This window comes from Eubalaena glacialis, chromosome 18 (genome assembly GCF_028564815.1).
Source record: "Eubalaena glacialis isolate mEubGla1 chromosome 18, mEubGla1.1.hap2.+ XY, whole genome shotgun sequence".
Classification (NCBI taxonomy): Eukaryota; Metazoa; Chordata; class Mammalia; order Artiodactyla; family Balaenidae; genus Eubalaena; species Eubalaena glacialis.
Genome location: NC_083733.1, coordinates 28578489 through 28606046, shown reverse-complemented (window position 1 = coordinate 28606046; position 27558 = coordinate 28578489). Strand labels below are relative to the sequence as shown.

General features: G+C 55.1%; 1 protein-coding gene across 9 annotated transcripts in view; it reads left to right on the top strand.

Moving 5' to 3' along the window:
* Nucleotides 1-1895: 1895 nt before the first annotated feature.
* The window catches only part of SLC12A3 (solute carrier family 12 member 3), a 36956-nt gene continuing 11293 nt past the window's right edge, over nucleotides 1896-27558 (top strand). For 2 of the 9 annotated variants that reach the window (XM_061172408.1, XM_061172404.1), the window contains exons 1-23: nucleotides 1896-2218; nucleotides 2655-2801; nucleotides 4302-4377; nucleotides 5435-5530; nucleotides 5847-5986; nucleotides 6375-6485; nucleotides 7427-7580; nucleotides 8399-8529; nucleotides 13093-13177; nucleotides 14117-14271; nucleotides 14554-14661; nucleotides 15128-15251; nucleotides 16882-16983; nucleotides 17898-18053; nucleotides 18725-18824; nucleotides 20006-20117; nucleotides 20458-20598; nucleotides 21604-21710; nucleotides 22263-22319; nucleotides 23174-23256; nucleotides 24391-24468; nucleotides 25157-25258; nucleotides 26171-26282. In XM_061172408.1, coding sequence (XP_061028391.1) covers nucleotides 1937-2218; nucleotides 2655-2801; nucleotides 4302-4377; nucleotides 5435-5530; nucleotides 5847-5986; nucleotides 6375-6485; nucleotides 7427-7580; nucleotides 8399-8529; nucleotides 13093-13177; nucleotides 14117-14271; nucleotides 14554-14661; nucleotides 15128-15251; nucleotides 16882-16983; nucleotides 17898-18053; nucleotides 18725-18824; nucleotides 20006-20117; nucleotides 20458-20598; nucleotides 21604-21710; nucleotides 22263-22319; nucleotides 23174-23256; nucleotides 24391-24468; nucleotides 25157-25258; nucleotides 26171-26282 — 2759 coding nt within the window. In that variant the 5' untranslated portion in view covers nucleotides 1896-1936. The remainder of the gene's footprint in view (nucleotides 2219-2654; nucleotides 2802-4301; nucleotides 4378-5434; nucleotides 5531-5846; nucleotides 5987-6374; nucleotides 6486-7426; nucleotides 7581-8398; nucleotides 8530-13092; nucleotides 13178-14116; nucleotides 14272-14553; nucleotides 14662-15127; nucleotides 15252-16881; nucleotides 16984-17897; nucleotides 18054-18724; nucleotides 18825-20005; nucleotides 20118-20457; nucleotides 20599-21603; nucleotides 21711-22262; nucleotides 22320-23173; nucleotides 23257-24390; nucleotides 24469-25156; nucleotides 25259-26170; nucleotides 26283-27558) is intronic. The other 7 variants (XM_061172405.1, XM_061172406.1, XM_061172410.1 and 4 more) reach the window with 7 other exon arrangements.

Genomic DNA, 27558 nt, shown 5'->3' with positions numbered 1-27558 from the left:
GAGCTGGGAGGACCCGAGGACCTACCCTTTGTCCCCACCCCAACCCCCGGGGTAGTTCTGTCAGCCAAGGGTTTCTATGGCAGCCTCTCTTTGGTTCTGGCTTCCCTTCGTTACTCATTCAACAAGCGTTTAATGAGGACCTGCTCTGTGCTGTTCTAACTGCTTGGGAATGTCAGTGAACAAGATGGGCCCAGATCCCTGCCCCCGTGGGCTGGTCTTCTAGCAAGTTGGATGAACTTTATGCCCCCCTTTCCAGAAAAGTGCACTTAGGTATGAAAACTTGGCTACAAATTTGTGGGGCTCCTGGACCCCCGTTGAAGCACCCTCATCTTAGAGGGGTGATTCCGTAACGCAGCTTGCTACCCTAACACAGTCTGAGCATTTCCTCCTGTCCTGGGCCCCTCTGGACCAGGAGTGAGGGGGCAGCAGAAGCCAGCCAGGCCCCCCGCAAGTTCTCAGTCCACTGGTGCTGACTTGCTGATGGACGTCATGGAGCCCCAGGGGGCTCTGAGCATCTCAGAGCCGGTCTCTGGGGACGTAGGTGAGCTTTGAGAGCCCAGCCCAGGTCTGAGAGGCAGGGCAGGGAGGTAAAGAAAGTGTGTCCCTCACGAGGAGGGCCAGAGCCTGGGCATAAGCCAAGCTTAGAAGCCTGTGGCTGGTGGTGGCCTTGAGGCCTCCATCCATCCCCTGCCTTCAGAAGAGCAGCTTGTCCTCCAAGACTCCGGTCAGGGGTCTGTCCTGTCCATGGTTGTCCCCACCCTGACCCTCCTCCATGTGCATCTCTCCCATCGCCACCCTCTTCACACAGCGGGGCTGGTCTCTTTCCAGGTCCATTTCCCCCACTAACTCAGCAGCCCTGTGAACGTAGGCTTGTGCCCGCCGTCTGTGTTCCTGCCTCCTGTCTCCACCCATGACATAGTCGATGGTCAATAAGATTTGTTAGTTGAATGGCTGGAAGATGCAAAACCCAGCAGGGATAACAAAGAGATGAGTGGTTTTCCTGTGAGCTTTAGGCCACCCACCCCCAGGAAGCAGACTCTGAGACAAAGGTGAGCATGCAGGGCACTCACCAGTAGAGCTCTTGGGGTCAGTACCTCTGGGGAGAAGAGAAGGAAGCAGGACAGGACAGAGGGAGGAGTGGGCTGCTGTGTAGACAAAGCCTCAGCTGACCCTGGGGACTTCTGGACGTGGGGTGGCTCCTCAGATCTGGGGGCAGGGCATCAGGCCTTTGCATCCCACACCTATCATTGGATGAGAGCTCCATTGGGGAACTCAGCCATAGGCAAGGCCATTGCCATAGGAGCTGACGCTGAGACCCCTCGCAGCAGCTGGGGGTTGTCCTTCTTTTCTGGCGGCACATCAGGTGGCCACCACACTAACTCTCTCATAGTAAGAGAGACTAACCTTTTATATATATATGTGTGTGTGTGTGTATCTTTTTAAATGTCATACCATTCATCTATTCGAACATACTAAATAAACAAAATATAAAACTAAATACCATATACTGAAACAAGAGGTTTTTGAACCTGCGTGGAGTGGGTCCTCAGGCCATCAGGCTGTCTCTGGGGACCCTCGTAGGGTCCCTAAGGATCCTCTTGGTGAGTACTCCTTCCTAGGGTCCGGCTGCTGATGTCCACTGCCCCCAAACTCAGAAGAGCCTCTCTAGGACCCAGGGGCTGGGCATGTTCCCCTTCTCTGCTGACCCAGCCCTGGCTCCCAGTCCAAGGCCATGTTGCTATCTCCGAGATCAGATGGTGGGCAGGACAGCATCAGGCACGTGCTCTGCCTTCCACCCTGTCCAGGGACCTTGCTTGCCAGCTGTGGGCGGTTTGGGCCAACCTCTCCGCCTCCTCCCTGCTGTGGCCCCAGCCTATAAAGCCACCCTGCATGTCCCCGCCGACCCTGGCCCCCTCCCCCGACACCCAGAGCCACAATGGCAGAGCTGCCGGTGTTGGAGACGCCCAGGGACCCTGCTCTGTGCAGTGGGCGCTTCACCATCAGCACGTTGCTGGGGGGCGATGAGCCCCCGCCACCGGCCGCCTATGACAGCAGCCACCCCAGCCACCTGACCCACGGCAGCACCTTCTACATGCGCACCTTTGGCTACAACACTGTCGATGTGGTGCCTGCCTACGAGCACTATGCCAACAGCACCCTGCCCGGCGAGCCCCGAAAAGTCCGGCCCACGCTGGCCGACCTGCACTCCTTCCTCAAGGTAAACACCATCCCAGAGGAGTGGCCCTTCCTGCTGTGTGACCTTGACCAGTTACCTAACCTCTCTGAGCCTTGGCTCTGTCATCTGTGTCATGGGGACAAACAGGTGTCTTCCTCATGGGTTGAGAGGCCCACATGGAATGCAGGTATGGGAGCTGTAAAGCTCTGGGCACATGTAATATTCATTGCCCAGTCACTGGCGACCCAATCAAGCAATCTAGGGTTGCCCAGAGAGGTAATGAGCTCCCAGTCAGTAGAAGTTTACAGAGTTTACACTCACCTAAAGGAGATGGGGAGAGGAGGGTAAGAAAGCTCTGCAGCAGAGACGGGGCTTGCTGGTTTGCTACTTGGGAGGCTGGACGGTGGAGGGTGGGGAGGTGGGGGAGCTGGATTGTCATGACCCCTGCCTGCCTGACCCGCGGTCTCTGCGCTCCCAGCAGGAAGGCAGCCACCTGCATGCCCTGGCCTTTGACAGCCGGCCCAGCCATGAGATGACCGATGGGCTGGTGGAGGATGAGGCAGGTACCAACGGCGAGAAGAACCCTGAGGAGCCTGTGCGCTTTGGCTGGGTCAAGGGGGTGATGGTGAGTGGGGCGTGGATGGGATGTCCAGGGATGGGGGTAGGGAGACAGAGCTCCATTCAGGCTCAGCTTGGACTCTCGGGCCTTAGTAGTCAAGGCAGACCCAAGACTCAGCCCGGGCCTCAGTTTCCCCATCTGCATAGTGACCTCAAATTTTCTCTGCTTTTGTACTTCCTGACCTCCGTTTACCCCCCAGACTGAGACCTAGCCCTGGGGAAGATCTCTGTTTGTCTGCTCAGTCATCATGTGACTTTGGACAAGTTACTTAACCTGTCTATGCCTCACTTTCCTCGTCTATGAAATGATGAGCAGTCAATGAATTAATAGATGTAAAGCGCTTGGATGAATGCCTACTTTGGAGTTATTGAGAGAAACTGTGTTTCCCCAAAGAGCCACCAGAGGGCAGCACTAAACACAAATCCACAACATTGTTTTCTCATTCTCCATGATGGGAAGGAGAAGGTTTGCTGTTTTAGGCCCCGAGATAGCAAACAATCTAATGTACTTGGCTTTGGAAGACATTATGGCACTTTACAGAGGGGATCGCATGAGATCTAGGAGAAAGCTTCCCGCTCTGGGAGGCAGGAAGCCTGGGTTCTGACGTTAACTCTGCCAACTGCCTGCTTGGCTGTGCCTCTTTCTCCATCAGAACGGTCAAACCCCCTCTAGCTCCAGAGGCCCGTAATCCGGAGTCTGGGTCTCCCTCCCTCACTGTGGTGGCCAGAGCCTGGTGTGGGCCCAGAGCCTCAGAGCATATGGAGGGCCTTAGAAATTTCCCAGGCCTAAAATTTTGAATCACTATGTTATACACCTGAAGCTAATATAATATTGTAAATCAACTATACCTCAATTTTTTAAAAAATAAATTAAATTCAAAAAATTTTTAAAGACTAAAAAAAAAAAAAGAAAAGAGAGAAAGAAAAAAGAAATCCCCCTGGGCTTGTAAATGCCACATGTCCCCCCCACAAGACGTGGCTGGGGCCAAAGACCACACCAGCCCCTCCCACATGGGATTCCAGCCTCAGCTGTGGTGTCTGGCTTTGCTTTAAATTCGGAAGCTGAAGTCACAGCCACCTGAGCCCTGATTTCTGCTTGTATGTAGGGCATTGGCTCAGCTGGCATTTGCTGAGTTCCCCCTGAATGCCAGGCTCTGGGCCAACAGCTGGCCACTGGGCCATTACTGGGGCTGGCAGACACAGGACCCTGGGCTTGGAGCAGGGTGAGGGGTGATAATGCTTGCAGCCCATCCTCAGGCCTCGATGGAAGGAGGGTAGGAGAGTGGTGGGAGGGACAGGTGGGTCTCTGGGTACCCCTCCCCTCCCTGCCCCACAGAACCACAGAGGCACTGAAGTGGGCACCCACTAAAGTGGGTGAAGCAAAGAAAGAGCCCAGGTGTCCCCTAGGTGCCCGATGCCATGCCAAGACTGGGGACAGGGACTTATGTGCTTGACCTTGGGGTACTCAGCCCCGCCCAGGTGGCCTCTGACCCCCCTCTCCTCCCAGATCCGTTGCATGCTCAATATCTGGGGTGTGATCCTCTATCTGCGGCTCCCCTGGATTACCGCCCAGGCAGGCATTGGTGAGTGCTGCCTCTGGGGGGCAGGGGGAAGGTGCGCCCGGGTCCTGGTCCTCCCAGCCTCCACGGGAGCAATCTTGAACTTGGGTTACAGAGCCCACGGGTTACAGAGGTCAGGGCAGTGTGGCCAAGGAGCACTGGACGTGGAGTCAGCAGGCCTGGGGGCTCTCCCTGGCTCAGTTTGCCCTCAGTAAGTCACTTAACCTCTTGGAGCCAAATTTCTTCTGCAGAGCATCTGGGTTAGGAACTCACACTGTGGACAGACCAGCTGCTAGCTCTGTACCATGCTGTGTGACCTTGGACAAGTTTTTTTTTGTTTTTGTTTTTTAAAGTTGCTTTCTTAATTATTATTTATTTATTTATTTATTTTTGGCTGTGTTGGGTCTTCATTTCTGTGCGAGGGCTTTCTCCAGTTGTGGCAAGCGGGGGCCACTCTTCATCGCGGTGCGCGGGCCTCTCACTGTCGTGGCCTCTCTTGTTGCGGAGCACAGGCTCCAGACGCGCAGGCTCAGTAGTTGTGGCTCACGGGCCTAGTTGCTCTGCGGCATGTGGGATCTTCCCAGACCAGGGCTCGAACCCGTGTCCCCTGCATTAGCAGGCAGATTCTCAACCACTGTGCCACCAGGGAAACCCTTGGACAAGTTTTTAACCTCTCCGAGCCTTGGTTTCCTCATCAGTTAAATGGGGGCAATAACTGTCCCCACCTCACAGATCTATTGTGGGGTTCCTCTGATGCACATAAAACAGCACAGGGTTTGGCACCCAGAGGTGCTCATCAAGTGGTAACTATTACTTGATTTTTTATTATTAAGAGAGGATACCTACCCTTCCATATGTAATGATCCTTTACATGTTGGCTTATCAGCTCCCTGGCTATTTAGAATATACCAGGAGGTAGACAGAGACCCATTTTTCAGATGAGAAAAGTGAGGCTCAGAGAAGGAAAGTGACTTAAGTCACATGGTGAATCAGTTGGCTGATTCAGGTTCCTCAAATGGCTCCTTCTGAGAAATGCCCTGACTGAGTTTTGGGGTGATCACCTCCCTGCCCACCCCCACAGTCCTGACCTGGATCATCATCCTGCTCTCGGTCACGGTGACCTCCATCACGGGCCTCTCCATCTCGGCCATCTCCACCAACGGCAAGGTCAAGTCAGGTGGGCCCCACCCCAGCCCCAAGGTCCTCCTCGTGTAGGTCCCCGAGTCTTCACCCCGGGAAAGGGTCTCTGAACCACTCCCTACCCTCCACCCCCACCCAGATGGGGACACCCCAGGCTGCCCCTGTTGATTCCAGATGTAGGCTTTGGGCAGGCTCTCCACACCTATGGAATGGGATGGCCTTGGTTGTCTCCTGCACCATGAACCCCCTGGGCCCCATGCTCACCCCCTCCCAGCCTCAGCTCTGCCTGCCCCAAGTCCACCCCAGCCAGCTGACTCCTCTGGTTTCATGGCTCCTGGCTCTGTCCCCAATAGGTGGCACCTACTTCCTCATCTCCCGGAGTCTTGGCCCAGAGCTAGGGGGCTCCATCGGCCTCATCTTTGCTTTCGCCAACGCTGTGGGTGTGGCCATGCACACTGTGGGCTTCGCAGAGACCGTGCAGGACTTGCTCCAGGTGAGGTAGGGGCTGGACCCCGGGCAGACGGAGCCCCGGCCGCCTGCCGCATTCTCCTCCACACCTTCTGGGCCAGGCCTTCCTGCCCCTCTACCCAATTTGGCCTTTAGGGACCAAAGCCACAGTCTGATAATTGTGGGTGACTCTGATGATCTCTTCAAATAAAGACCATCCCCAGAAGTCTCCTTCAGGGGTGCGTGTTGCCTTTAGGGTCAAATTGTCCAGACCCATGCCGTAGCTGCTTTGGAGGACTTGTGGGCAGGGGAGGGGTTTGAGTTTGTGTTTTCCTATGAGAGGGCAACCATAAATGAGGTAAATCAAGGTGGAGGAGCCTGGGAGGGTGGGCTGTTCAGAGGCAGCACGCAGCCTGGCCTGTCACCTCCCCCAGGAGTACGGCTCGCCCATCGTGGACCCCACCAACGACATCCGCATCATTGGTGTGGTCACCGTCACTGTGCTGCTGGCCATCTCCCTGGCTGGCATGGAGTGGGAGTCCAAGGTGAGGACAGGATGTTGGGGAGGGATGTGGGCACGGTCGAGTGTGGAAGCGGGAATCGCGGCAGCTGGTCCCGGTCTTGGTTCTGCCTCTTGTGTGTGTCAGATGAGCTTTAAGTTCTGCTGCTGTGACAGAGACCCTAAGGAAGGGGGCCTTAAGCCAGAATCGTTCATTTCTCTCTCATGGAACAGTCCAGGTGTGTGTGGCCCCTGGGGACCAGGTATTCAGGCGCCTTCCATCCTGTGGCCTCTCCACCCCTGGGGTGTGGCCCTCATCCACCTGGCCCATGACGGCCCCCACCTCCATGTCCCCAGCCCAGTCAGCAGGAAGGGGAGAGAGGGTGGAAAGGAGAGAATCCCCCTCCCCTTTCCTTTTCTGCCCCGGCCTGGAAGTTGCACATATTCCTTCCGCTCACTTCCCGTTGGCCGGAACGTGGTCCATGGCCACACCTCACTGTAAGGGGGGCTGGGGAAACGTGGTCTTCATCTGAACCTATCCCAAGCCCCGAGTCAGAGGTTCAGCATGAAATAAGGGAAGAGATGTTGGGCCGCAGCCGGCAGCCTTGACCAGCACAGCCCCGGCCCCGGCCGCCCCTTCTCTCGCCCCCTGGCTCTGACCTCCAGCTCCACCACCTCCCCACTGTTCCTTGAATGCACCAAGCTTATGCCCCCATCGTTCTGCTGCTCCATTATCCTCCTCCTTTAGGACCCTTGAAGACACCTTCTCAGGCCACCCTGCTAAAGTAGCCTCAACCCAGTCCCCGGGACAGCCCCTGTTCTTACTCTAGATTCATCCTCCTTATTTATCAGCAAGACAGGAGCCTTGCTATGTCGCCAGCTCCTAGAACAGAGCCTGTGGAGTAATGGGTGTTGAATGAATGAATGAATGAATGGGAGAGTAAGGGACCTGGGGCAAGCTCTTCCCTGCTGTGGCTCCCTGAACAGGCGGAGCCAGACCGTCTGACCTCCAGGCTCCCTTCCTCCCAGGCCCAGGTGCTCTTCTTCCTCGTCATCATGGTCTCTTTTGCCAACTACCTGGTGGGGACACTGATCCCCCCCTCTGAGGACAAGGCCTCCAAAGGCTTCTTCAGCTACCGGGGTACGTGCGGGTTGGGGCCACTGCCCGTGGCTCTGGGGACAGGGACAGTCTGCACACCAATCTGGCCAATTATGTGGGCACGGGTGTTACCGAACCAAACTTGGGTCCGCTTACCCGTGCACAGTAAAGCCAATCTACTGACACTGGGTTGTGGTGAAGGAAAGTGCAGCGTTTATTTCAGGGTCAAGCAAGGAGTCCAGGGCAGCGAGTGCTTAAAAGACCCAAACTCCCTGAAAGCTTTCAGGGAAAGGTTTATAAAGATAGAGTGAGGGAGCGGGGTGTGGGGTGTGTGATCAGCTGGTGGACATTCTTCTGATTGGCTGGTGGTGAGGTAATCGGGAGTCAACATCATCAGCCTTCTGGTTCCAGCTGCTCTGAGGTCTACGTGCTTGTGGGCAGCACGCAGTTAACTTCTCACACCTGATGGGGGTTTCAGTAGCTGCAAAACAGCTCAAAGGATTTGGCTCAGAATATTATCTATAGCCCTTGAGGAGGAACTAAAAGTCCTTGACTTTGTTTAATGGCTAAGCTACTATTATTTTGTCTTGCTTGACTGTTTTCTTCCTGCATGTTCTCACTTCTCTGATTAAATGTATTCTTTAACTAAAGCTTATCTACAGACAGAAGGCAGGCAGAGGACATGGGTGGGGGTCAATTCTGGGAAGGCTCCATAGGGTCCTGCTCGGTTACATGGGGAGGCTGGCACCCCTGACTCCCACAGCCAGGAGCTGCCATGGGAGCCTCCTGCCTGCCCGGCTGGGCCCAGAGAGGGGGCCCAGGCCTTCCAGGAGGCCCTGACTCAGGCCTTGTTTTTCCAGCGGACATTTTTGCCCAGAACTTGGTGCCTGACTGGCGGGGCGTGGACGGCAGCTTCTTCGGGATGTTTTCCATCTTCTTCCCCTCGGCCACGGGCATCCTGGCGGGAGCCAACATCTCCGGGGACCTCAAGGTGAGCAAGACGCCCAGCCCTCCTGCTTCCTGGCCCTGTCCTACCAGGATGTCCCACTGGGCACTGAGTGGAGCCCTGAGACCCCAGGGCCAGAGCTTCTAAACTTCCATCTGACTCAATCCAAGCCAACCCATATCCATCCCATTCATCCCACTCCATTCTGAGGTTGTTGATTGGCACCACTGCACTCTAGGCCTTGAGGGCTGCCCCCAAATGGGCTAGTCTCCTCCCTCGATCCTGGGACTCCCAGCCTAAGGGGAAGACTGACCCAGCTTGACCTTCCAAAACTCAGACGGGATCGGGCACATCCTCCCAGGGCTCTCCATCATCTTGATGCGGGCAGGCTCCTTGGCTCGGCGTGTGAGGCCCCAGCCCCATGGGAACTGTTGCTGTTCCCATGACCCCTGCCCCAGCCCTGAGGATCTACTGCTTTGCCCCTGTTGCCCTGTCCCTCCTCCACGCCTTTGCCTCTGCTGTGCTCTCTACCTGGGACTCGCTATCCTCATTTCTTTACCTTGCAAAGTTCTGTTCCTTCTGCAAATTAAAGCCTCCATCCTTACACCTCTCCCAGCCCTTTTGTCAGTCTTGGTTCCCCTACTTTAGTGATGTCAGGCCACTTATGTCTCTGCCCCGCCTTAGCTGGAGAACTGGGGCCTACCTCTATGTCCCTATTCCCAGCTCAGGGTCTGACGCGTCCTAGGTGCTTGGTGCCTGTGTGTTGAGTGAACAGTGGTGGGATGTGGCAAATGGGAAGTGTTAGAGCAGAAGTACAATGCACACAAGCAGGGGAGAAGTGCAGACTGAGGTGGCAGGGGCTCCAGCAAAACTTCTGGCGGGAGGTGGGGCTGGAGCTGGGCTCTGAGAGACCAGAAAGCCAGCGGAATCTTTGCCAGAGGGAGGTTATCAAAGGAGCTGGTACACAAGTGGGGATGAACAGTGAGGAGTCTGGCTCTGTGCTGGGGACCTTCACCCTCCATCTCCAGTCCCGCTCGAAAGGTGCTCCTTGATGCATTTTCTTAAATGAATTAAGAATTGTGCACTGGAGGCAATCTCAAATTGCAGCGTGGCTCTAGCAGGACCTGGAAATCGGAGGGAGGCCGTGTTTGCCCGGCTCCTCTCCCTTCTCTGGGGAGCGGCCAGCAGGGGCCTGGTCTGCCTGCCCCGAGTTCTCTGCAGAGCTCGGGCTTGTGCTCAGGTGGCCTGGTTCCCCTCCCAGCCCCGTTATAGATCATCATAACCTGGGGATTTATCTAGATGCTTTATCAAGCTTCTTAGGTTACCAACCGGCCCAGTGTGCAGGCATCAGGGCCAGGCAGCTGTCTCGGAGCTGGGGGCGGGGGCAGACACCTTCTTCTGTCTTAAATGCCCTCAAGCCCTAAAGGGACACTTTTCTCCTAGATCTGGCCCCTTGCCCGTCTGGTGGGACAGTAAGTCCTCAGCGAAGACCAGCTCCCGTTCATGGGGACTTTATGCAAGTCCCTTAAAGCCTCTCTGGACCTCAGCTTCCCCAGCTGTAAACTGGGACTCACGCAGCCCCGGCTTCCCAGGGCAGGGAGCAAGGATTCAACACGCTAATTTACATAAAGGGCTTAGAACAGTGCCCAGCCCAGAGGAAGTGCTAAAGGCTGGTTGTCAAGGTCAGTGTCATTTTTACCATGTGGCCGGCACGGTGCCTCCTTCTTCAAAAATAATATCTGTGGGACAGCTGTAAGCTTCTACCATCATCACCCCCATGTTACAGAGGAGCAAACCAAGCTCAGAGAGGGTCAGGGGCTTGCCCAGCGTCCCACACACAGGTGTCAGAGGATCTGGAATGCAAGTTTCTAAAACAAAGAGACCTCAACTTTATCACAACAACTCCATCATTCAACCAATATTTTTTGAGCACCTGCTTTGATGCCAGTGTCTTGTGGATGCAGCAGTAAACAAAAGAGACACAAATTCCTGCCCTCATGGAGCTGACATGCTAGTGAGAGAGACAATCAACAAATAAATAAGTAAAATCTGTAGTTTGCCTGACGGTGGTTGAGCGATGGGTAGAAAAATCAAGCAGTGAAGCGGGGAGGCAATCCCTGGGTCAGGGGTGCAGAAGCACGGTGTGAATTTACACAAGGTGGCCAGAGACTCCTGAGAAGGTGACATGTGAGCCGAGACCTAAAGGGGTGATGACAAAGTTGTCATCGTCACTGTTAATCCTTTACGTCCCCCAACCCTTTAGTGCTTACAGAGCAGTCTCGTGACCATGATCTCATGTTGGTTTAATCTTCACAAACACCCTGTGCTAAGGCCAAGGAAAGCATTATTAACTCAATTTGCTGATGGGGGGATGGGTGCTCAGAGACAAGGGACTTCCTAGTGACTGCCGTGGGATCTGTGCCAGGCTGGTGTTGTCCCAGGTTGTGTCGCAATACAGTCCCCTCCCCTAACCGCTCACATTTACAGGCACTTGCTACATGCCAGGCTACTTTCTTATTTCACAGATAGCGGGGTAGAGACACTGGGGCTCAGAGAGGTTAAAGGATTTGTTCCAAGGCACACAGCCAGGAAGAGATAAGCAAGATGTGGACCCAGATATGCCTGATTTGTGAGCTGGGCTCTGAGATTTCACACCAAGACGTGAGGGTAGGATGGAAGCCTGGTGTATTCATTTCCTGTGGCTGCTATAACACGTTACCACAAACTTGGTGGCTGAAGACAACGGAAATTTATTCTCACACAGTTCTAGAAGCCAGAAGTCCAAAAAAAGGTGTCAGTAGAGCCATGCTCCCTCTGAAGGCTCTAGGGAAGAATCCTTCCTTGCCTCTTCCAGCTGCTGGTAGCTTCCAACAATCCTGAGCATTCCTTGGCTTGTAGCTTCATCCCTCCAATCTCTACCTCTGTCTTCATGTGGCCTTCTTTCCTCTGTGTGTCTCTGTGTGTCCTCTCCTCTCCAAGGACACCAGTCATTGGATTTAGGGCCCACCTAATCCAGTATGACCTCATCTTAACTAATTACATTTGCAAAGATGCTATTCCCAAATAAGGTCATATTCTGAGGTTCTGGATAAATGTGAATTTTGGGAGACACTATTCCACCCACCATAGGTGAGCTGGGAGGTTGACCTGGTCTGTTGGCCTTGGGACCAGGGACTCAGGGCAGGCCTGGCTGGCCCATGGCTGCAGGGCCCCCAGAGCAGAGACCTCAGCAGCCCCGGGGTGCTCCAGAGCCTCCAGCCTCCCTCCAGCTCTGCTCCCACTTCTCTCTGACCCGCCGCGCCCTTCCTCCCACCCCAGTGCCTTCAGAGCCACGTAAATCGTCCCCTCCACCCTGAGGCCTTCCGGGGTTCCTGGCAGTGTCTCCCCCACCTTGTTCCCCAGTGCACTGTGATCCTCTCTGTGGCGGGCACCATCTGCCCTGTGTTGGCAGGATCCCAACTGTACCTCCTCCACTTGGGCCAGGGCTCCTTAAGGGCAGGTTCAAGGCCTGGTCATCACAGATTGACCATGGGCTCCAGCGCAGGCCTCCGAGTGTCTGAGGCAGAGAGCTGGACCATGGCCAGCTTTGCTTCGACTTGCCAATGAATTTGAACAGTGTCATGGTCCCTCCAAGCTCTGTCACCTGTGATTCTTCCTGCCAGCTGAGCGGTGAGCAGAATGGCCCAGAAAAGGCTGGCAGGTTTACGAATTTACTTCCTATGGCTGACGTGACCTTCCCCTCCAAGCTAGGCTCTGTGCCTGGATGGGAAACTTGCCATAAAAATCCCAGCCTGCGTTACTCCACCCAGGATCAGCACCCTTGGGGGGGCCTGAGGCTGTGGACCTCGGCGTGGTCAGGACCGAGCCGCTGGGGCTCAGTGAGCTGGGCCTTGCTCACAGCTCCCTGGCCTCAGTTTCGCCACCAGCCACTTCTCAGGAAGCTATGTTTGAGAAAGTGCCTGGAAGAGTGAAACACATGACGTGGGTGTGAAGGTCTGCTACTACTGCCAGGAAAGCACCAGCAGAGTTCTTTCTCGAAGAGGAAGGAGAGAGTTTGGGGCTTGTCTATATATTGATTGCTGTGGAACCAGACAAATCAACTGGTGCATAATAGTGACTGCACGCAGTGAGCCCAGCTGGTGAGCTGGGCCCTGGTCTAGGAGCTTGACAAGGATTAATTGGTTTCACCAGCATCCCTGGGAGGCTGGAGGGGCCGAAGCATGGGAGGACATGCACGCTGCCCAGCGATCACCTGGATTTGACCCCAGGCAGGCTGACTCGGGATCCCTCCGCCTCACCCCACCCTTCACAGCCCCCAGAGCAAGCGTCAGCCAGGTGTCCTCGGGGAACAGGCCTGGGGCTGCTTGGAGTTCCTCTCTCTGCCTTGGGCTCCCAGGGCCCTGAATGTGGTCTCAGCCATCCCCTTGGTTCCGTCCTGTCCCACTCTGTGGGTCCTCAATCTCGAGGTGCCTTCCTCTCAGTACCCCGGGGAAGGGGGTTCTGGGGGGCCAAGGTCAGTGTTTGCTGCCCCACCCTCAGCCTGACAAGGACAGGGCCTGGGAGGAGGCCCAGGGGCTGCCTGATGCCCTCTCTCCCTCCCTCCTCCAGGACCCTGCTGTAGCCATCCCCAAGGGAACGCTCATGGCCATTTTCTGGACCACCATTTCCTACCTAGCCATCTCAGCCACCATTGGTAAGCTGCCGACCCAGACGGCTGGAGGGGTCACAGGGTGCCGTCTGGCCCTCTAACAAGGATGGCTGGGCCGGGAGGACATGGCAACCCCAGGAAGTGGAGCCTCAAACTTTATTTTGGGGGGCACCTTGGGGGGTAGTTTGTGGTGGAGATGGGGGATCACCCCAGGCTCCTCTGGTCCCTTCAAACCTCAGGTTACAGATTCTATGGTATGAAAATCCTATAGGAAAAGTCATGTTCCAACTCCAGGAATAATGATCAAATCAATGATGAGGAGGAGGAGGAGGAAGATGATTCTAGCAACTGACTTATTACCACGTGCCCAGCCCTTTACATGCCTTATTACATTTAATCTGGGCACTATCATTTCTGCCATTTGACGGAGGAGAAAACAAGGGCTTAGAGAGGTTAAGTGACCTGCCCAAGGTCACAGAGCCTGAGTGGTAGCGGTGGGCGTTGGACCCAGGCCTGGGCCGTTGATACTTGCCTCTCACTGAGATCCTCACACATGCTCTCGCTCCCAGTAACCACATCGTGAGATGAGCTGCTCACAGACGGCCAAGGGACACGGCCCAGGTCATAGCCACGTAGGGCCTGAGATCCAGTTCTCCACTTTAAGGAGGACACTGTGACCTTAGGTCACTTAAGCTCCCTGTGCCTCTGTAGAATGGCAATGACAATAAAAGTAATAGTAATACCTGTTTCCCCAGAGTGTTTAAAGTCCTTGACACAGGGCCTGGCACATCGGAGGTGCTCCTGCATGGTAGCTAAAATCATTGTCATCGTCATCATCATCATTATTATTATTATCATAAAGTAAAGGAAGAGCTGGCCCATCAGCAGCATGTCGCCCTCTGCACAAGTGTCTGGTGTTTTCGGGGTGGGAGGGGAGGAGAGAGGAGGGAAAGGAGGCCTCCCCACGCCCTCCTTCCTCCTCAGGCTCCTGTGTGGTTCGAGATGCCTCCGGGATCCTGAATGACACGGTGACCCCCGGCTCAGGCGCCTGCGAGGGGCTGGCCTGTGGCTACGGCTGGAACTTTACCGAGTGCGCCCAGCAGCACAGCTGCCGCTACGGCCTCATCAACCACTACCAGGTACGCGCGGCCCTGCCAGATGCAGGGAGGGCCGGGTGGAGGCTGGACTGGGCTGGGGTAGACAAGGTTTGGGGGGCTGGCCCCAGGCTTGGGAAAAGAGCTTCAGGTAGGGGCCTGGGCCCAGTTCCTGCCCTGGTGGGCACTGGGTCCCCAGTGAGGGTTGCAGACTCAGGTGGCAGCTCCCAGACTCAGCCCCTGCCTGCAGCGGGGACTGGGGTGCCCTGGGTGGGGGCTCTGGGCCCCACCCCTCACCATGGGGGCCCGAACCCCATGTCCTTGCAGACCATGAGCATGGTGTCGGGCTTCGCACCCCTGATCACGGCCGGCATCTTTGGGGCCACCCTCTCCTCAGCCCTGGCCTGTCTCGTCTCTGCCGCCAAAGTTTTCCAGGTGAGGCTGCAGAGGGGGTGGGAGTGTCTAGGAGGCCAGGTGCAGGGGGCCCCAGGTGACTGCCACAAAGGCCTGGAGGAGTCATGTGACCTGGTGTCTAGACTGGAGGAAAGGGAGCTAGTAAAGCAAACGCTTGCAGGAAGCAGCCCCTTCCTGTGCCGAGCTTTGAAGAGCAGCTGCCTTTCCCACCCCTCACTCCCTCTGTGCAGCCTGGCACCCCGTTTGCAACCCCCCTCCCAGTTTCCCTCTGATGTGATCAGCCCCTTTTGCCCTTTCAGTCTTCGTGGTGAGGTGGGGAGGGCAGGAGATCAGTCCCCTTTCAAGAGACAGAAGCCGAGACCCAGTTCAGGAAGTGCCCTGCTGAGGTCACGGAGAGAGCAAGCAGGGCCTGGGGTCCAGGTGACCACAGGGGAGGGGATGGGGCAGGTCCCGGCCAGGGGGTGAGCCCGTCGTCCTGTGCCCACAGTGCCTGTGCATAGACCAGCTGTACCCACTGATCGGCTTCTTCGGCAAAGGCTATGGCAAGAACAATGAGCCACTGCGCAGCTACCTGCTGGCCTATGCCATTGCTGTGGCCTTCATCATCATCGGTGAGTGGCCACAGGGTACACAGGGCTGCCACCTCTCCCGGCCAGCCTTGAGGGCCATGGGGACAGGGCCCAACATGCTTTCCCTGGTTCTGCATTCCTGTGTCCTGGCAGCTGGGACCTCCCTCCCCAGGTCTGAACTAGCCCCCAGGAGCACATTGGGAGCACAGGACAAGCTGACTGATTCCTCCTCGGGAGCTGGTACAAACAGCTGGATCACTATCTCTGTAGGTGTAGAACCTAGACCAACCTCATTTCTCAGATCTTGAGCTGCTGGATCCCTTGGGCTCCAAGGTAGGGGATGCCTTAGGAGAAAGATTCCAGTTAATCAGTTAATTAGATTGACTTTCTATCCTGGCTTTGCCATATGCCAATTGTGTGACCTTGGAAAAAATCACTTCACCTCCTAGAGCCTCGGTTTCCTCATCTGAAAAATGGGAGTAATAATGCATAGAGGGTGTGTCACGGATGGGCAGGAAGAGACCATGTGTGTACATCACACACACACACACACACACATGCATTCATATACGCACACACATGTGTGCACACTCCCCAGTACTTCCTGATTTACTTAGCCAATGAGGCGGAACTTGCTAGGAGAGAGGTGGCCCTACTAAGCAAGGGCAATCACCGTGCCTTGGCATGATGACCCCTGGTCCCTGCTCCCTATACAGGAATGGGGTCAGGATCAGCTGTTGGTGAACCTCCCCAGGCTGGGGGGCACCTTCCTGCCACAGCTGAATCCCTGCTATAATACTTAGGCTGGCATCACCAAGCCATGAGACATAACCCAATGGTCTAGCCACTTCCACTCAAGGGAACCTTTCTGGACACTAGATACTCCTGGATCCTGCACCAGATGAAGAGACAGCAGGGCCACAAGCAGGGAATGGAAACACCTAGTCAGGCCTGGCATTCCCAGATGTTCCTGGATGTTTTCTGCTCACCCTGCCGTCCACCCCTGCCTTGGGTTTGATGTCGTTTTATCTGGGTGGTTCTGACTGTACCTCAGATGGAGGATCACGATCTCAAATGCTCTGGGGCAAGGCTCTTGTGTTAATTCAATGGACTCATGTACAGAAGGCCTGGCACATAAGAGTTGTTTGTCTTGTTTTGGGATCCACAGAAGCAGGCCCTGAGACAAGGATTCACATGCAAAAGTGTGTCTAGGGGTGCCAGGGGTTGCAGCAGGGCAGGGGCTCGTGAGACAGGGAAGGGAAGGAGCCGGTTCTTGAGTGGGTTTCCATTGTGGGTGGAACTGCGATACAGTCTCAAGGTTTCAGAGAATAGAGAACATGTGTCTTGGGTCACACTGTAAAATGTATTTCTTACTGTAATTTGTGGTCACACAAAGAAGTGTGATAGTCACTGTTCTTGGCCATCCCGTAGCCTGATGGGATCTACCCTCACACTGCTCTCCATCCTCTTTAGAGCCGGCAGTTTACAGTTTACAAAACACTGGACTTTGAGATTCACAAAATGATGGACCCATTTCACAGATGAGGAAGTTGAGACTCACTGAGCCTCGGTGGCCCATCTGGGGTCCCCTTATCCTGAGAGGGAGGGTACCAAGGACTCCTTGGTGGAGTTGCCCAGTAGACTGTTTCCTCTCTCCCTTGGGTCCCTGAAGCTGAGCTCAACACCATCGCCCCCATCATCTCCAACTTCTTCCTGTGCTCCTATGCCCTCATCAATTTCAGCTGTTTCCACGCCTCCATCACCAACTCACCCGGTAAGCAAGACCCTCCCCCCTCATGGGAGGAGGCACCTGGGGCTGGGGTATGGAGCGGGGAGTGGAAGGCATGGATGCAGGTGGGCAGACCAAGGTCACCTCTCAAATTGAAATCAATTAAAGGGACCATTCATATATTAACAATAATAACAGCTATCCTTTATCAAGCACTTACAATGTACACTATACATGGATTCATGCACTGTTTAAAGTGTGCAGAGACTTTTCTAGTACCTTCCTCCACCAGTTTTAAGGGAGTCAGGAGTCTGACTCCCCAGAGAGGGAACAGAATCCTCAGTCACAGATGGGGTGGCTGCAGGTTGCACGTTGCCCAACTCCAGGGGACGCCACTCATAGATGTTATAGATTTGTATGTTTATTACGAAAAGTTTCTGGCAGATGGCAGTAAAGAGTCTCAAGGAAGACTTTTTCTAATTAGCCCCAAATCGCCGGTGGGCTGTTCCCGGGGCCACCTTTTCCCTAGACCATGGACCACGGTGCCCTGGAGTTGTGCCGTGGAGCGGTTGTCACTAGTGGCGGCCCTGGCATGGCCTGCAAGTGTGAGGCTAGGCGGAGTCATGTACTTCCCCTCCATCTCACCCCCTCGGCTCTGTGCGAGCCCCGGAAACCAGCACTGCTGTGACTGGATGTCCTGTGGCCGTATTTGGCCGGAGCTGGACACCTCCCCCTTGGTGTAGCCTGTTCACACGGCAGGATGCCAGTCAAGGCAGGTGTGTGGCCCTACCAGAGCCTCCAAGCCCAGCCCCAGGAAGCAGGGTGGGTGGGCGGGCACAGACTGGGACCCCAGCCCTGGGCACTGCGGGCATTGCCACCCAGGCCCTGCCCAGCTATGCTGGCCCAGGAGGAGGCTCCGGAGTGCTGAGCGTACGTCCTGCCCTGTGCCCCCCGCCCAGGGTGGAGACCCTCATTCCGTTACTACAGCAAGTGGGCAGCGCTGTTTGGGGCGATCATCTCCGTGGTCATCATGTTCCTTCTCACCTGGTGGGCAGCCCTCATCGCCATCGGTGTGGTCCTCTTCCTCCTGCTCTATGTGATCTACAAGAAGCCAGGTGTGCAGTCGCAGGCTGCCCAGGGGGTCAGGCGTCCCTTCTCGCCCTGAGGCTGCCAAGCCGTCCTGCCTGTCAGCTCAGCCGGAGGGCCTGCCTCAGGCGCTGTGCTCTCAAGGGGCCCCTCTGGTCCTCCAGCCTCATCCCTTCCCACGGGTTGAGGAGCCCCTGGGAGTGTGCCCACTCAGAGCCCACACCTCTACTACTAGACCACCCCCCCGGACACGCAGGACCTGACATTGCCTGCCCAGGTCCATCCTCCTGAGAGTGGCTGGCCCACTGGTGTGCACACCAGACCGAGGGCTGCCTGACTGAAGGGCAGCCAGTCAAAGCCTGGACGTGTGGGCAGAGATGTCTACACGCATGCAGGCAAGGATCCCAGGGTGACAGCAATGTGGGGGTGGGATGCAGAATGCCAGGAAAGCCTAGCACTCTAAAGTAGAACCTGGCCTTCCAGGTCATTGTGAAGATCTTTTCGTCAAGGGAGGAGAATATTTTGTATAGTCAATAGCTTGATGTATAACTTTTAAATGCGTAGCCATATTGCACGTGCGAACGTTAGGAACAGATCTACAGGCTGTCTACCTGCTCCCACGGTGCTCGGTTCCTGAAGAAGGTCAACATATGTATGTCTGGTTTCTCTCATGACTTCTAACCTTGCACACACCCCTCAGAGGTGAACTGGGGCTCCTCGGTACAGGCTGGCTCCTACAACCTGGCCCTGAGCTACTTGGTGGGTCTCAACGAGGTGGAGGACCACATCAAGAACTATCGGTGAGTGCAGCCTTGGGGATGCCTGGGATGCAGGGCTGGCCGTGACCCTGCTCCGGGAGGCTCCAGGCCAAGGCCTGTCACCTGACCGGCAGACTCATGGTGGGCACGGTCCCCTCGCAGAGAGGAAACAGGGTGGAGGAGCACTGCCCAGCAGGTCAGGAGACCGGGGTTGACACTGCCCAGTGGGGACCAAGCAGGTCTAGTGACTTCTCTGTACCTAAGTTTCCACAGCGGAATATGCTCTGGGCAATACAAATGCAAAGGGCAATACGGTCGTCCCTCGGTATCTGCGGGGAATTGGTTCCAGCCCCTCCCCCCCACCCCCACCCCCACCCCCGAGATACCAGTATCCTCAGATGCTGAAGTCCCTTATATAAAAAGTCTAGCATAGTTGGCCCTCGGTATCCTTGGTTGAATCTGTGGATGCGGATACACAGGGCCACCTGTGTTGGTGAGGGTGCTCTGGTGTTGTGATCATGAGACTGACTGTGATGAGCCTCTCCCGAGTATTCTTCGAAGCTGATTCCCCTCTTTAGTGAGGAAAAGTGTGCACCCAGGACCCCCTTCCCATCAGATCACCATGTTAATAATCGGACGTATCTATGTTGCATTACCACTCAAATTGCCTTACATAGCCTCACCACAACCCTCTGAGGTATATGAAGTTACTAACCACATTCACAGATGAGAACACTGAGGCCCAGAGAGGTTAAATAACTGGTGCCAGGTCACACAGCTGGTGAGTGGCCAATTTTGTCTGGCTCCAACTGAGTCTGGTAGTGGCCCTTGACCATGGCCCTTGGCTGCCTCTTGACCCAGAGGCTGACTCACCCACCCAGTGACACAGTGATCTCATAAGTGATGGGCCTCCCCACTCCCAGTCTTTATTCTTTTCACACCCTGCTGGGCTGGGCAGGGCAGGAGCACCAGATGGAGTAGCAAGAGGGTGGTTTGCCCACATGCAGCATTTGGTGGCCTGAGCAGGAAGGAAGAGGGACACCCAGTGTGGTGGCCACCAAGAGACCTGGAAAGGAATCATAGACGGGAAGACCACAGGGTGGTTCACCTGTCCTAGGAAGGGAGTCCTGGGAAGTGGTGGAACTCCGGGGGCACCTGTATTTGGCATCCAGACCCTCAGCTCTGTCTTGATGGCTCACACCCTTTTCCCTTCCCCTCCTCAGCCCCCAGTGCCTGGTGCTCACGGGGCCCCCCAACTTCCGCCCGGCCCTGGTGGACTTTGTGGGCACCTTCACCCGGAATCTCAGCTTGATGATCTGCGGCCACGTGCTCATTGTGAGTGCCCCCTGCAGGGGGGCGGCGCTGTACTCCTGGAGGAGCCCCTGGGCACCAGGTCCACCCCCGGGGGCAGCAGGAGGGGCTGTGGTGCCCAGGGCAGGTTCTCTCCCTCCCCCATCCCTCTCCCTGGCTTGCCCACATTGTCCTGCCTCTCACCTGCTCCCTCCATCTTCCTTCCACCCCTCCCTCTCCCTCCTCCTCTGCTTTTCCTCCCCTAATTCCATAAAGGAGAACCAGCAATGAGCTCAGGGGACAGCCTCCAGGGCAGGAGAGGGGCTGAGTCTCAGGCCAGAGGGTGAAGGCCACCCCTGATGTCACTTGCCCCTGTCACCCACAGGGACCCCGCAAACAGAGGATGCCTGAGCTCCGGCTCATCGCCAGCGGGCACACCAAGTGGCTGAACAAGAGGAAGATCAAGGCCTTCTACTCTGACGTCATCGCTGAGGACCTCCGCAGTGGTGTCCAGATTCTCATGCAGGTGCGCGGGCCTGGGGCTTCCTCACAGGACTTATTAGTTGGTGTGACAACCTGGAAGACGGGATGCCGTGAGGGGCTAGTTGAAGCCCCTTTTGCTGCAACAGGAGTCCCGCCTTTCTTGCCTTTCCAGATGTGCTGATTCAGGGCACTTTCTCAAAGTGCCCAGGGCCTGGGGAAACTGCCTTGGAGGCCTGTGGGAGCTGATGACACATTTTGTGATTTTGTTTTTTTTGAGATATAATTTATATACAGCAAACTGAAATAGTGTATAGTTTGATAAATGTTTACATATGCAGACACTGCTCAGTGCTGTGAAACCACCAGTCAGATCAAGTTCTAGAACATTCCACTGGGCAATTCATTATACTGTTCAGTTTTCTCATTTGTAAAATGGGATGCATGAATAAAATAACAGTTGTTAATTCTGAGTCAACATAGGGGAATCGTTTTCAATATTTCTCAAAATGAAAAAAAAAAGCATATGAGGTCTCCTTTTGGGATTATAAAAATATTTGGAGAGTAGGTAGAAGTTATGATTGCATAATATTTTAAGTATACTAAGCGCCACTGAATTATACACTTTTAAATGGTTGATTTTCTGTTATGTAAATTTCACCTCAAAAAAAATTTTAACATGAAAAAAAGGAGAAATATAAAAGATGTAAGGATTAGATGACCCAGGAATACTCCAAGCTTGACATCCAAATTCAAGTCCCTTGTTATAAGAAATAATTTACTAGAGAAGCTGGAGCTGGGATAATCCAGAACTTATGGGACAGTCCAGCCGCTGGCCCCGGCTTGGAGAGGCCGCAGGGGAATAACTCTGGCTGTAGCTTCACCTTTCTCTGAACTGGCGGATGTGTTTCCTAAGCCCCCATGACATGGCAGAGAGGGCAGCTGGGGCTGAGACAGAGCCCCACCCTAGTCACAGAACAGAGCCCCGTGGGGCCTGCAGCCTGGTTCCTTACCTCATCCCCTTCCCCTCTCCCCCCTCCCCCACCGGCAGGCTGCAGGTCTCGGGAGGATGAAGCCCAACATTCTGGTGGTCGGGTTCAAGAAGAACTGGCAGTCGGCTCACCCAGCCACAGTGGAAGACTACATCGGCATCCTGCAGTGAGTGAGGGCATGAGGGAGGCAGAGCCTGTGGTCTCTCAATTTGGGCCTTTGGAGTTTCCTGGGCCTTGGGAAGTAGAGGGGGAAGCAGTGGGTACTGTAAGAAGCTGAGTCCACTGGTTCGAAGCTGAGGAAGAAAAAGACAGTCTGAGGGTTCCCCACTCTGACCTGTGAGTCATAGACACCAAGATCAGCAGAAACAGGCAGGTAACACAGTGAAGTGGGCCCAGAGTAGGCATTAGGGAGCAGTGGGGATTGTGGCAAACTGGAGAGAACAGCTGCTACTTGGCTCCAGCTAATCGTGCCCAGGCAGAAATGTGGGCCCGGTGTTGCTAGATCTAGTTTTTCAGAGAAGATGAAAATGTGGGTTTTTAGGTGAAAATCTTGTGTCCACCTGGGGGCTGCAGAAGACCTGCAGATGGCCAGCTCTCGAGCTGTGAGGTGGTACATCTGAAACCAGGCCTCCGAGGAGGCGACAAGCTTGGGAGATGGGACCAGGGGGATAAACTCCCTAGGGATTTTAGGGTTAACTCCAAACTCTTTCTCCTTCAGCTCTTGCTGTGCAAGGTCCAGAAAATGCCTACCTGAGTTGTTTTCTGCATTGACGTGGTACAGAGAGGCAGTGTGCAGGAGCATTTAAAGAACACGAGGCTGAGTGTTGGGGACCTGGGCCCTGCTTCCAGGTCTGCTGTGAACCAGCTGTATGACTCTGAGCAGTGCATCTCACTGCCTCTAACAAAATTACAACAGGAGGCGGTGTATACCTGCTTTTCAGGAACCCCCAGCTTCAACATGCCGAAACTCCAAATTGCTGGGGCCTGAAAGGCCCCTGTCCCAGAGATGTGTAATTAAAGGAGTCCAGAGAGGGCAATGCTTAGCCTATTAGATTAGCCCTAGTGGTGGGCTCTTGGGCACTGTGTCAACCAGGCAGTAAATATACTTGTGGGGTAGGAGCCTTGTAGACATTTATATAGACAACCTATTGATGTCTTCATGAGCGAGGCCATTCTTGTGTGCGTACCTGTCCTCAGGGTTTCCAGCCTCAGCTATTTAATTCTAATCCCAGTTGGCCACTTCCTTAGTGTGTGTCATGGGCAAGTTACTCCCTAAAACTCAGGTTTTGCATCTGTCAAATGGAGAGAGTAATTCCCATCCCCACCTCTGTTGGCAGAGTTGTGAGGAGTAGCCACATGTATCAGGAGGACAGGGCCTGGCCCTAAGACTGGCCTGGCTCTGTTTTCCCCAAGTACAGGGTCTGTAGTATCCATAGTGCCACAGACGGTAGAGCTAGAGGGGTCCTGGGGGCCTTTCCAGTCCTGCCTGCACATTATACAGATGGGGAGACTGAGGCCCAGAGAGGAGGAAGGGTATGGGGGAAGGCAGGGTCAGCTCTAGGCACCTGGCCTCCTGGGGACTGGGGGCTGGGGCCAAGGGGAGGCTGACCCCACCTCCTCTCTTTCCAGCGACGCTTTTGATTTCAACTACAGTGTGTGTGTCATGAGGATGCGTGAGGGGCTCAACATCTCGAAGGTGATGCAGGCGCACAGTGAGTACACACCCCACCTTCTTGACACCCCGTCAAAAACAGAGCAGGATATCAGGAAGTTCTAGAACCCATTTTTTTAAAGTGGTACAGGGAAGACAGGGGAAAATTAGTAAATAAAAGGTCACAGACTCCTAGAAAGTCAGCGTTTGATGGAGATCATCAGGTTTCTAAATGGAGAAACCGAGGTCCAGAAAGGGATGTGACGAGCTCAAGGTCTTGCTTCCAGCTGGGGCCAGAACCAGAAATGGACCTCAGAGGTCCCCGAATCACGATGAGAACTTTTGTAACCAGGTGGGATAAAGAGGATCTAATAGCCAGGAAAAAAAAAAAAGAGGGGTGAGAGAGGGTCACGTAAAGACAACAGAGTATGAAAACACACCCAGAAAGGCCATGAAAACTGGGTGTTTTGGTCTCCAGGACCAGGATTGGGGCACTGAGTAGGGATGTGTGTTACATTTAAAGTCACATGTAAACAGGCAGATCTGAATGAGTAATTTTTAGAGGTGTGAAAGAAAGAACGCATATGAAGACAAACGGGGAGGCGGTGCTGAGGGAACCGAGAGGTGTGAACGCCACAGGCTGGCCTGGGTCTTGTTCATCCGGGTCACCGAGGGCATGCCTGGCACCCAGCAGTAGTTCACTGAATATTTATGCAACCAGAATTTACAGAGCAGTGGCCACACTCCTGACCGGGGCTGCTCTAGGCGCTGGGCGTGCAGCAGGGAACAAAACAAAGTCTGCCCTTGAGGAGCTGACATCCAGGTGGGAAACACACGGACCCAGGACTCACTTCAGGCAGCGACAGCGTCCTGAGGTGTCCTGAGGAGGCCAACACAGGGCATGCGGGCAGGAGGGCCTCTCTGAGGAGGGGGCTTGTGGCTAGAAGGGGAGGGCTGGGGAAAGAGGGCTCCCGGCCCAGGGGCCACTCACCGCGCCACCCACCACTGAGGCCTGGTGGGAAGGAGCGTAGCCTGTCTGAGCAGTAGAAGGAAGCCGGGTGGGGCCGAAGCGTGAAAGGAGGCAGAGGCCAGATCTGTGGAAGCTGAGAGTCAGGACCTTCTTCCCAGGGTAAGGGGGAGCCCGGAAGAGCCCCAGGCAGGAGAGCCTGGGAACAGAGCTCCCCCTTTTTTGCAGTTAACCCCGTGTTTGACCCAGTGGAGGATGGCAAGGAAGCCAGAGCCAGTGGAGCCAGGCCGTCTGTCTCCGGCACGGGTCAGTCCCACCCACTCAGAGGCTCAGGGCGCTGTCACCCTGGGAGCAGCTAGCGATGGGCCACCGGGGAACTTGGGCAAGGGCAGGAGGTTTTTGCTCGTGACAGTGGCACCTGAGACCCCTGGGATTAAGCAACAGGGAATCAGGGGGTGGGGGAGGGGCAGGATAAAGACTGCCAGCCCTGCTGGAGAATTCAGTGTCCAGGCATCGTGGGACCCCCACCCAGTGGGCTCTGGGGCCCAAGTCCCAACCCCTCCGAGGCCCCCCTGGCCAGGCTCCAACCGGGAGGGGCAGCGATTCTCTGGCAGGCAGGGGAACCTGCAGTGCAGGAGCTGGGGGCATCCTGTGGGCATCTGTGAGGGGCACAGTGGAGTTTTTAAGAGAATGGCCCCAACCCCCCAGTGCCAACCAGAATCCCAGGAGAGAGAAGCTGGGAGCAGGGGAGGGGCGCATCCCAGCCCTGCCCATCCTGGGTCCCTGCTCCCGGAGTCTCGGCATCAGGAGGGCCCATTGGCGGTGCTCCGGGCCAGTCCCCCAGTGCATGCCTGCAGCAGGGGCTTCCGGCCACCGCGTGCACAGCCCTGGTGACGGCAAGCCCACCTCCCAGGGCAGCTCGCTCTGTTTTCAGACACACTCGGGTATTTGGATGGGCTGTGCTCCCATGTGACCTGCCCCTCTGCTCCTGCAGTGGACCCCGAGGCCCTGGTGCAGGAGGAGCAGGCCAGCACCATCTTCCAGTCGGAGCAGGGAAAGAAGACCATTGACATCTACTGGCTATTCGACGATGGAGGTCAGCGCCCCCAGGACGCCGGCTCCCCGCCGGCCGTCTCCCCTCTATGACTTACTCTCTCAGCATGCCCTTCCTGGTCACTCTCGACAAGGCTTCTATTGGGACCTTGGAGCCCAGCAAAGGGAAATAGGGGCCCCTGGGCCCACCACTGGACTCACAGGAGCCTGGCTGGGCCCCTCTCTTGGCCCCATGCTTTTTAACTATAAAATGGGAGGCTTAGGGGAGCAGCTGAGGTCAACATGAGGTGGAACCTTCAGACTGGACAGGCCCTTGGGGTCACAGGCACATGACATAAATGGGAGAGATGGCCTGGTGCACAGGAAAGCTGTAGGGATATTCTTCACTTCCCAAAGAAAAACACTCTCTCCCATTTTTCTTAAAGCATATCATTCTCAGCTTTATTGTTCCCACCCTTGATTGAGCCCTAGATACAGAGAAAATGTTCTGTTCCAGTAAGATATATCCTATTATATATAGGATGTGATAGATAGTATTGAATGAGCACTTACTGTATGCTTGACACTAAGTGCTTGCATGGGTTAACCTAATGCAATCCCCAGGTAGGAACAATTATTAACCCCCTTTACAAATAAGGAAACTGAGGCACAGAGTAGTGAGGTCATTTGTGGATTACACAGTGATAAGTGACAGCGATCTAGATTTACGTGTGAAATATCCCAATTATTAAATGCCAGCTCACTTATTTAAAAGCATCGTGCAGGCCAAATAAACCCCAGCCCACAGAGCCCGGTGTTTCACCCCTGGTTTAGTCTGGCACACTCATTACAGAGGTGGGTACACTGAGGTCCAGAGAGGGGAAGGGGTTTGCTAGTGGCAGAGCGGGGCGGGAACTCAGAGAGGGCTGGATCCTGAGAGCATTTTCCTCTTGACTCATGAGACCCTCCTTGCCAGGCCTCACCCTCCTCATCCCCTATCTCCTCGGCCGCAAGAAGAGATGGAATAAATGCAGGACCCGCGTGTTCGTGGGGGGCCAGATCAACAGGCTGGACCAGGAGAGAAAGGCGTAAGTGGGGGGCACTGTGTGGGTCGCGCGGGACCGGTAGGTGTCATCCCAGCGCTACCCCAGCCTGCCCCTGCCTGCCCACCCCCCTGCCCTCCTCCACTGCCCCCGGGGGCTTGCCCCTCTCAGGTCACAGCCGTGGTGAGGAAGCTCTGGGCAGGAGCAGGTTTCTCTCCATTTCAGAGGTGGTTTTGGTGTCCTGTCCCCCTTTAATAAGATGCACATGCCCTAGTCCCGGCCATGACAGGGAGAGCTGTTAAATTTTAAACCCACAAACCTCAAGGAGGTTTGTGTGAAATGAAGGATGGAGAAGGCCCCTCCTCCTCAGAAATGAGGCGGAGCTTAGAAACTTTCAGGGCAACGTCCCCCCAAGCTTGGGTTGCTGCCCGTGGTGAGACCAGAGGTGACTTCAGTGGCCAGGATAAGGGGCAGCAAATCCTGAAGAATCTCTTGGTGAGAAGTGACTTAATTCTCCAATTCTGTGGCTGATTCTCTGTCTAAACAAGATGAAGCAGGCCTGGCTGGAGTGCTTGGCAGGAAATGGCATCCACCAGAATTTAGTGACGTTGGTTTACTGGCTTTATTGGTCACGTCTTTCTGGCAAGAGATGCTGGTTTTCTGTTTAAATTGTGATGACAATTTCCTTTCAAGATGTATCTAAGTAAGAATGTGAGTTGACTTAAGCTGAGAAGGAAGTAAATAGTAGGCAGGTACACAGGGTGGAGGTGGCAGGAATTGGGCAGGTGGCACATGTGTGCCTAGATTTGGGCACCTGCTTCTTTAGAGCAAGGTCAAGTGAGGTCTAAGGTCGTAGGATGGAGGACTGCTGGAGGGTGCAGCCAGGCTGGGAAGGATGGGGTGGGTGGCTTGCCTCAAATCATGCAGTTAATTAACCAGAGAGAAAACCCTGCCCAGCCTTTAGTGCCAGCCATGACGCCCCAGGGTCAGGACCCCGTGGCTTGTGCCACTTTAGTCCTATGCCAGGACCACATCCCCACGACCCCTTCTGAATCACCCACTGCATGAGTTAAGGGCGACCAGCAATCCCATCTCGTCCTCACCCCCCACTGAGAACTTCTCTACCCGGAGCGCCCTACTCAGCAATGCAGAGGAGAGCATTGCCTGGGAGATGCAGCATCCGCTTCCCTGTGCTCTCCAAAAGGTAAACACACCTCAAAGGCTGCTTTGCCCTCTCGGCTTCCTGTTCCAGCTCCGACTGAAAGCTGGGTTCAGCAGGTTTAGTTTAGTTCAAGGCTGCAGCACTGTGGGGTCACAGGAT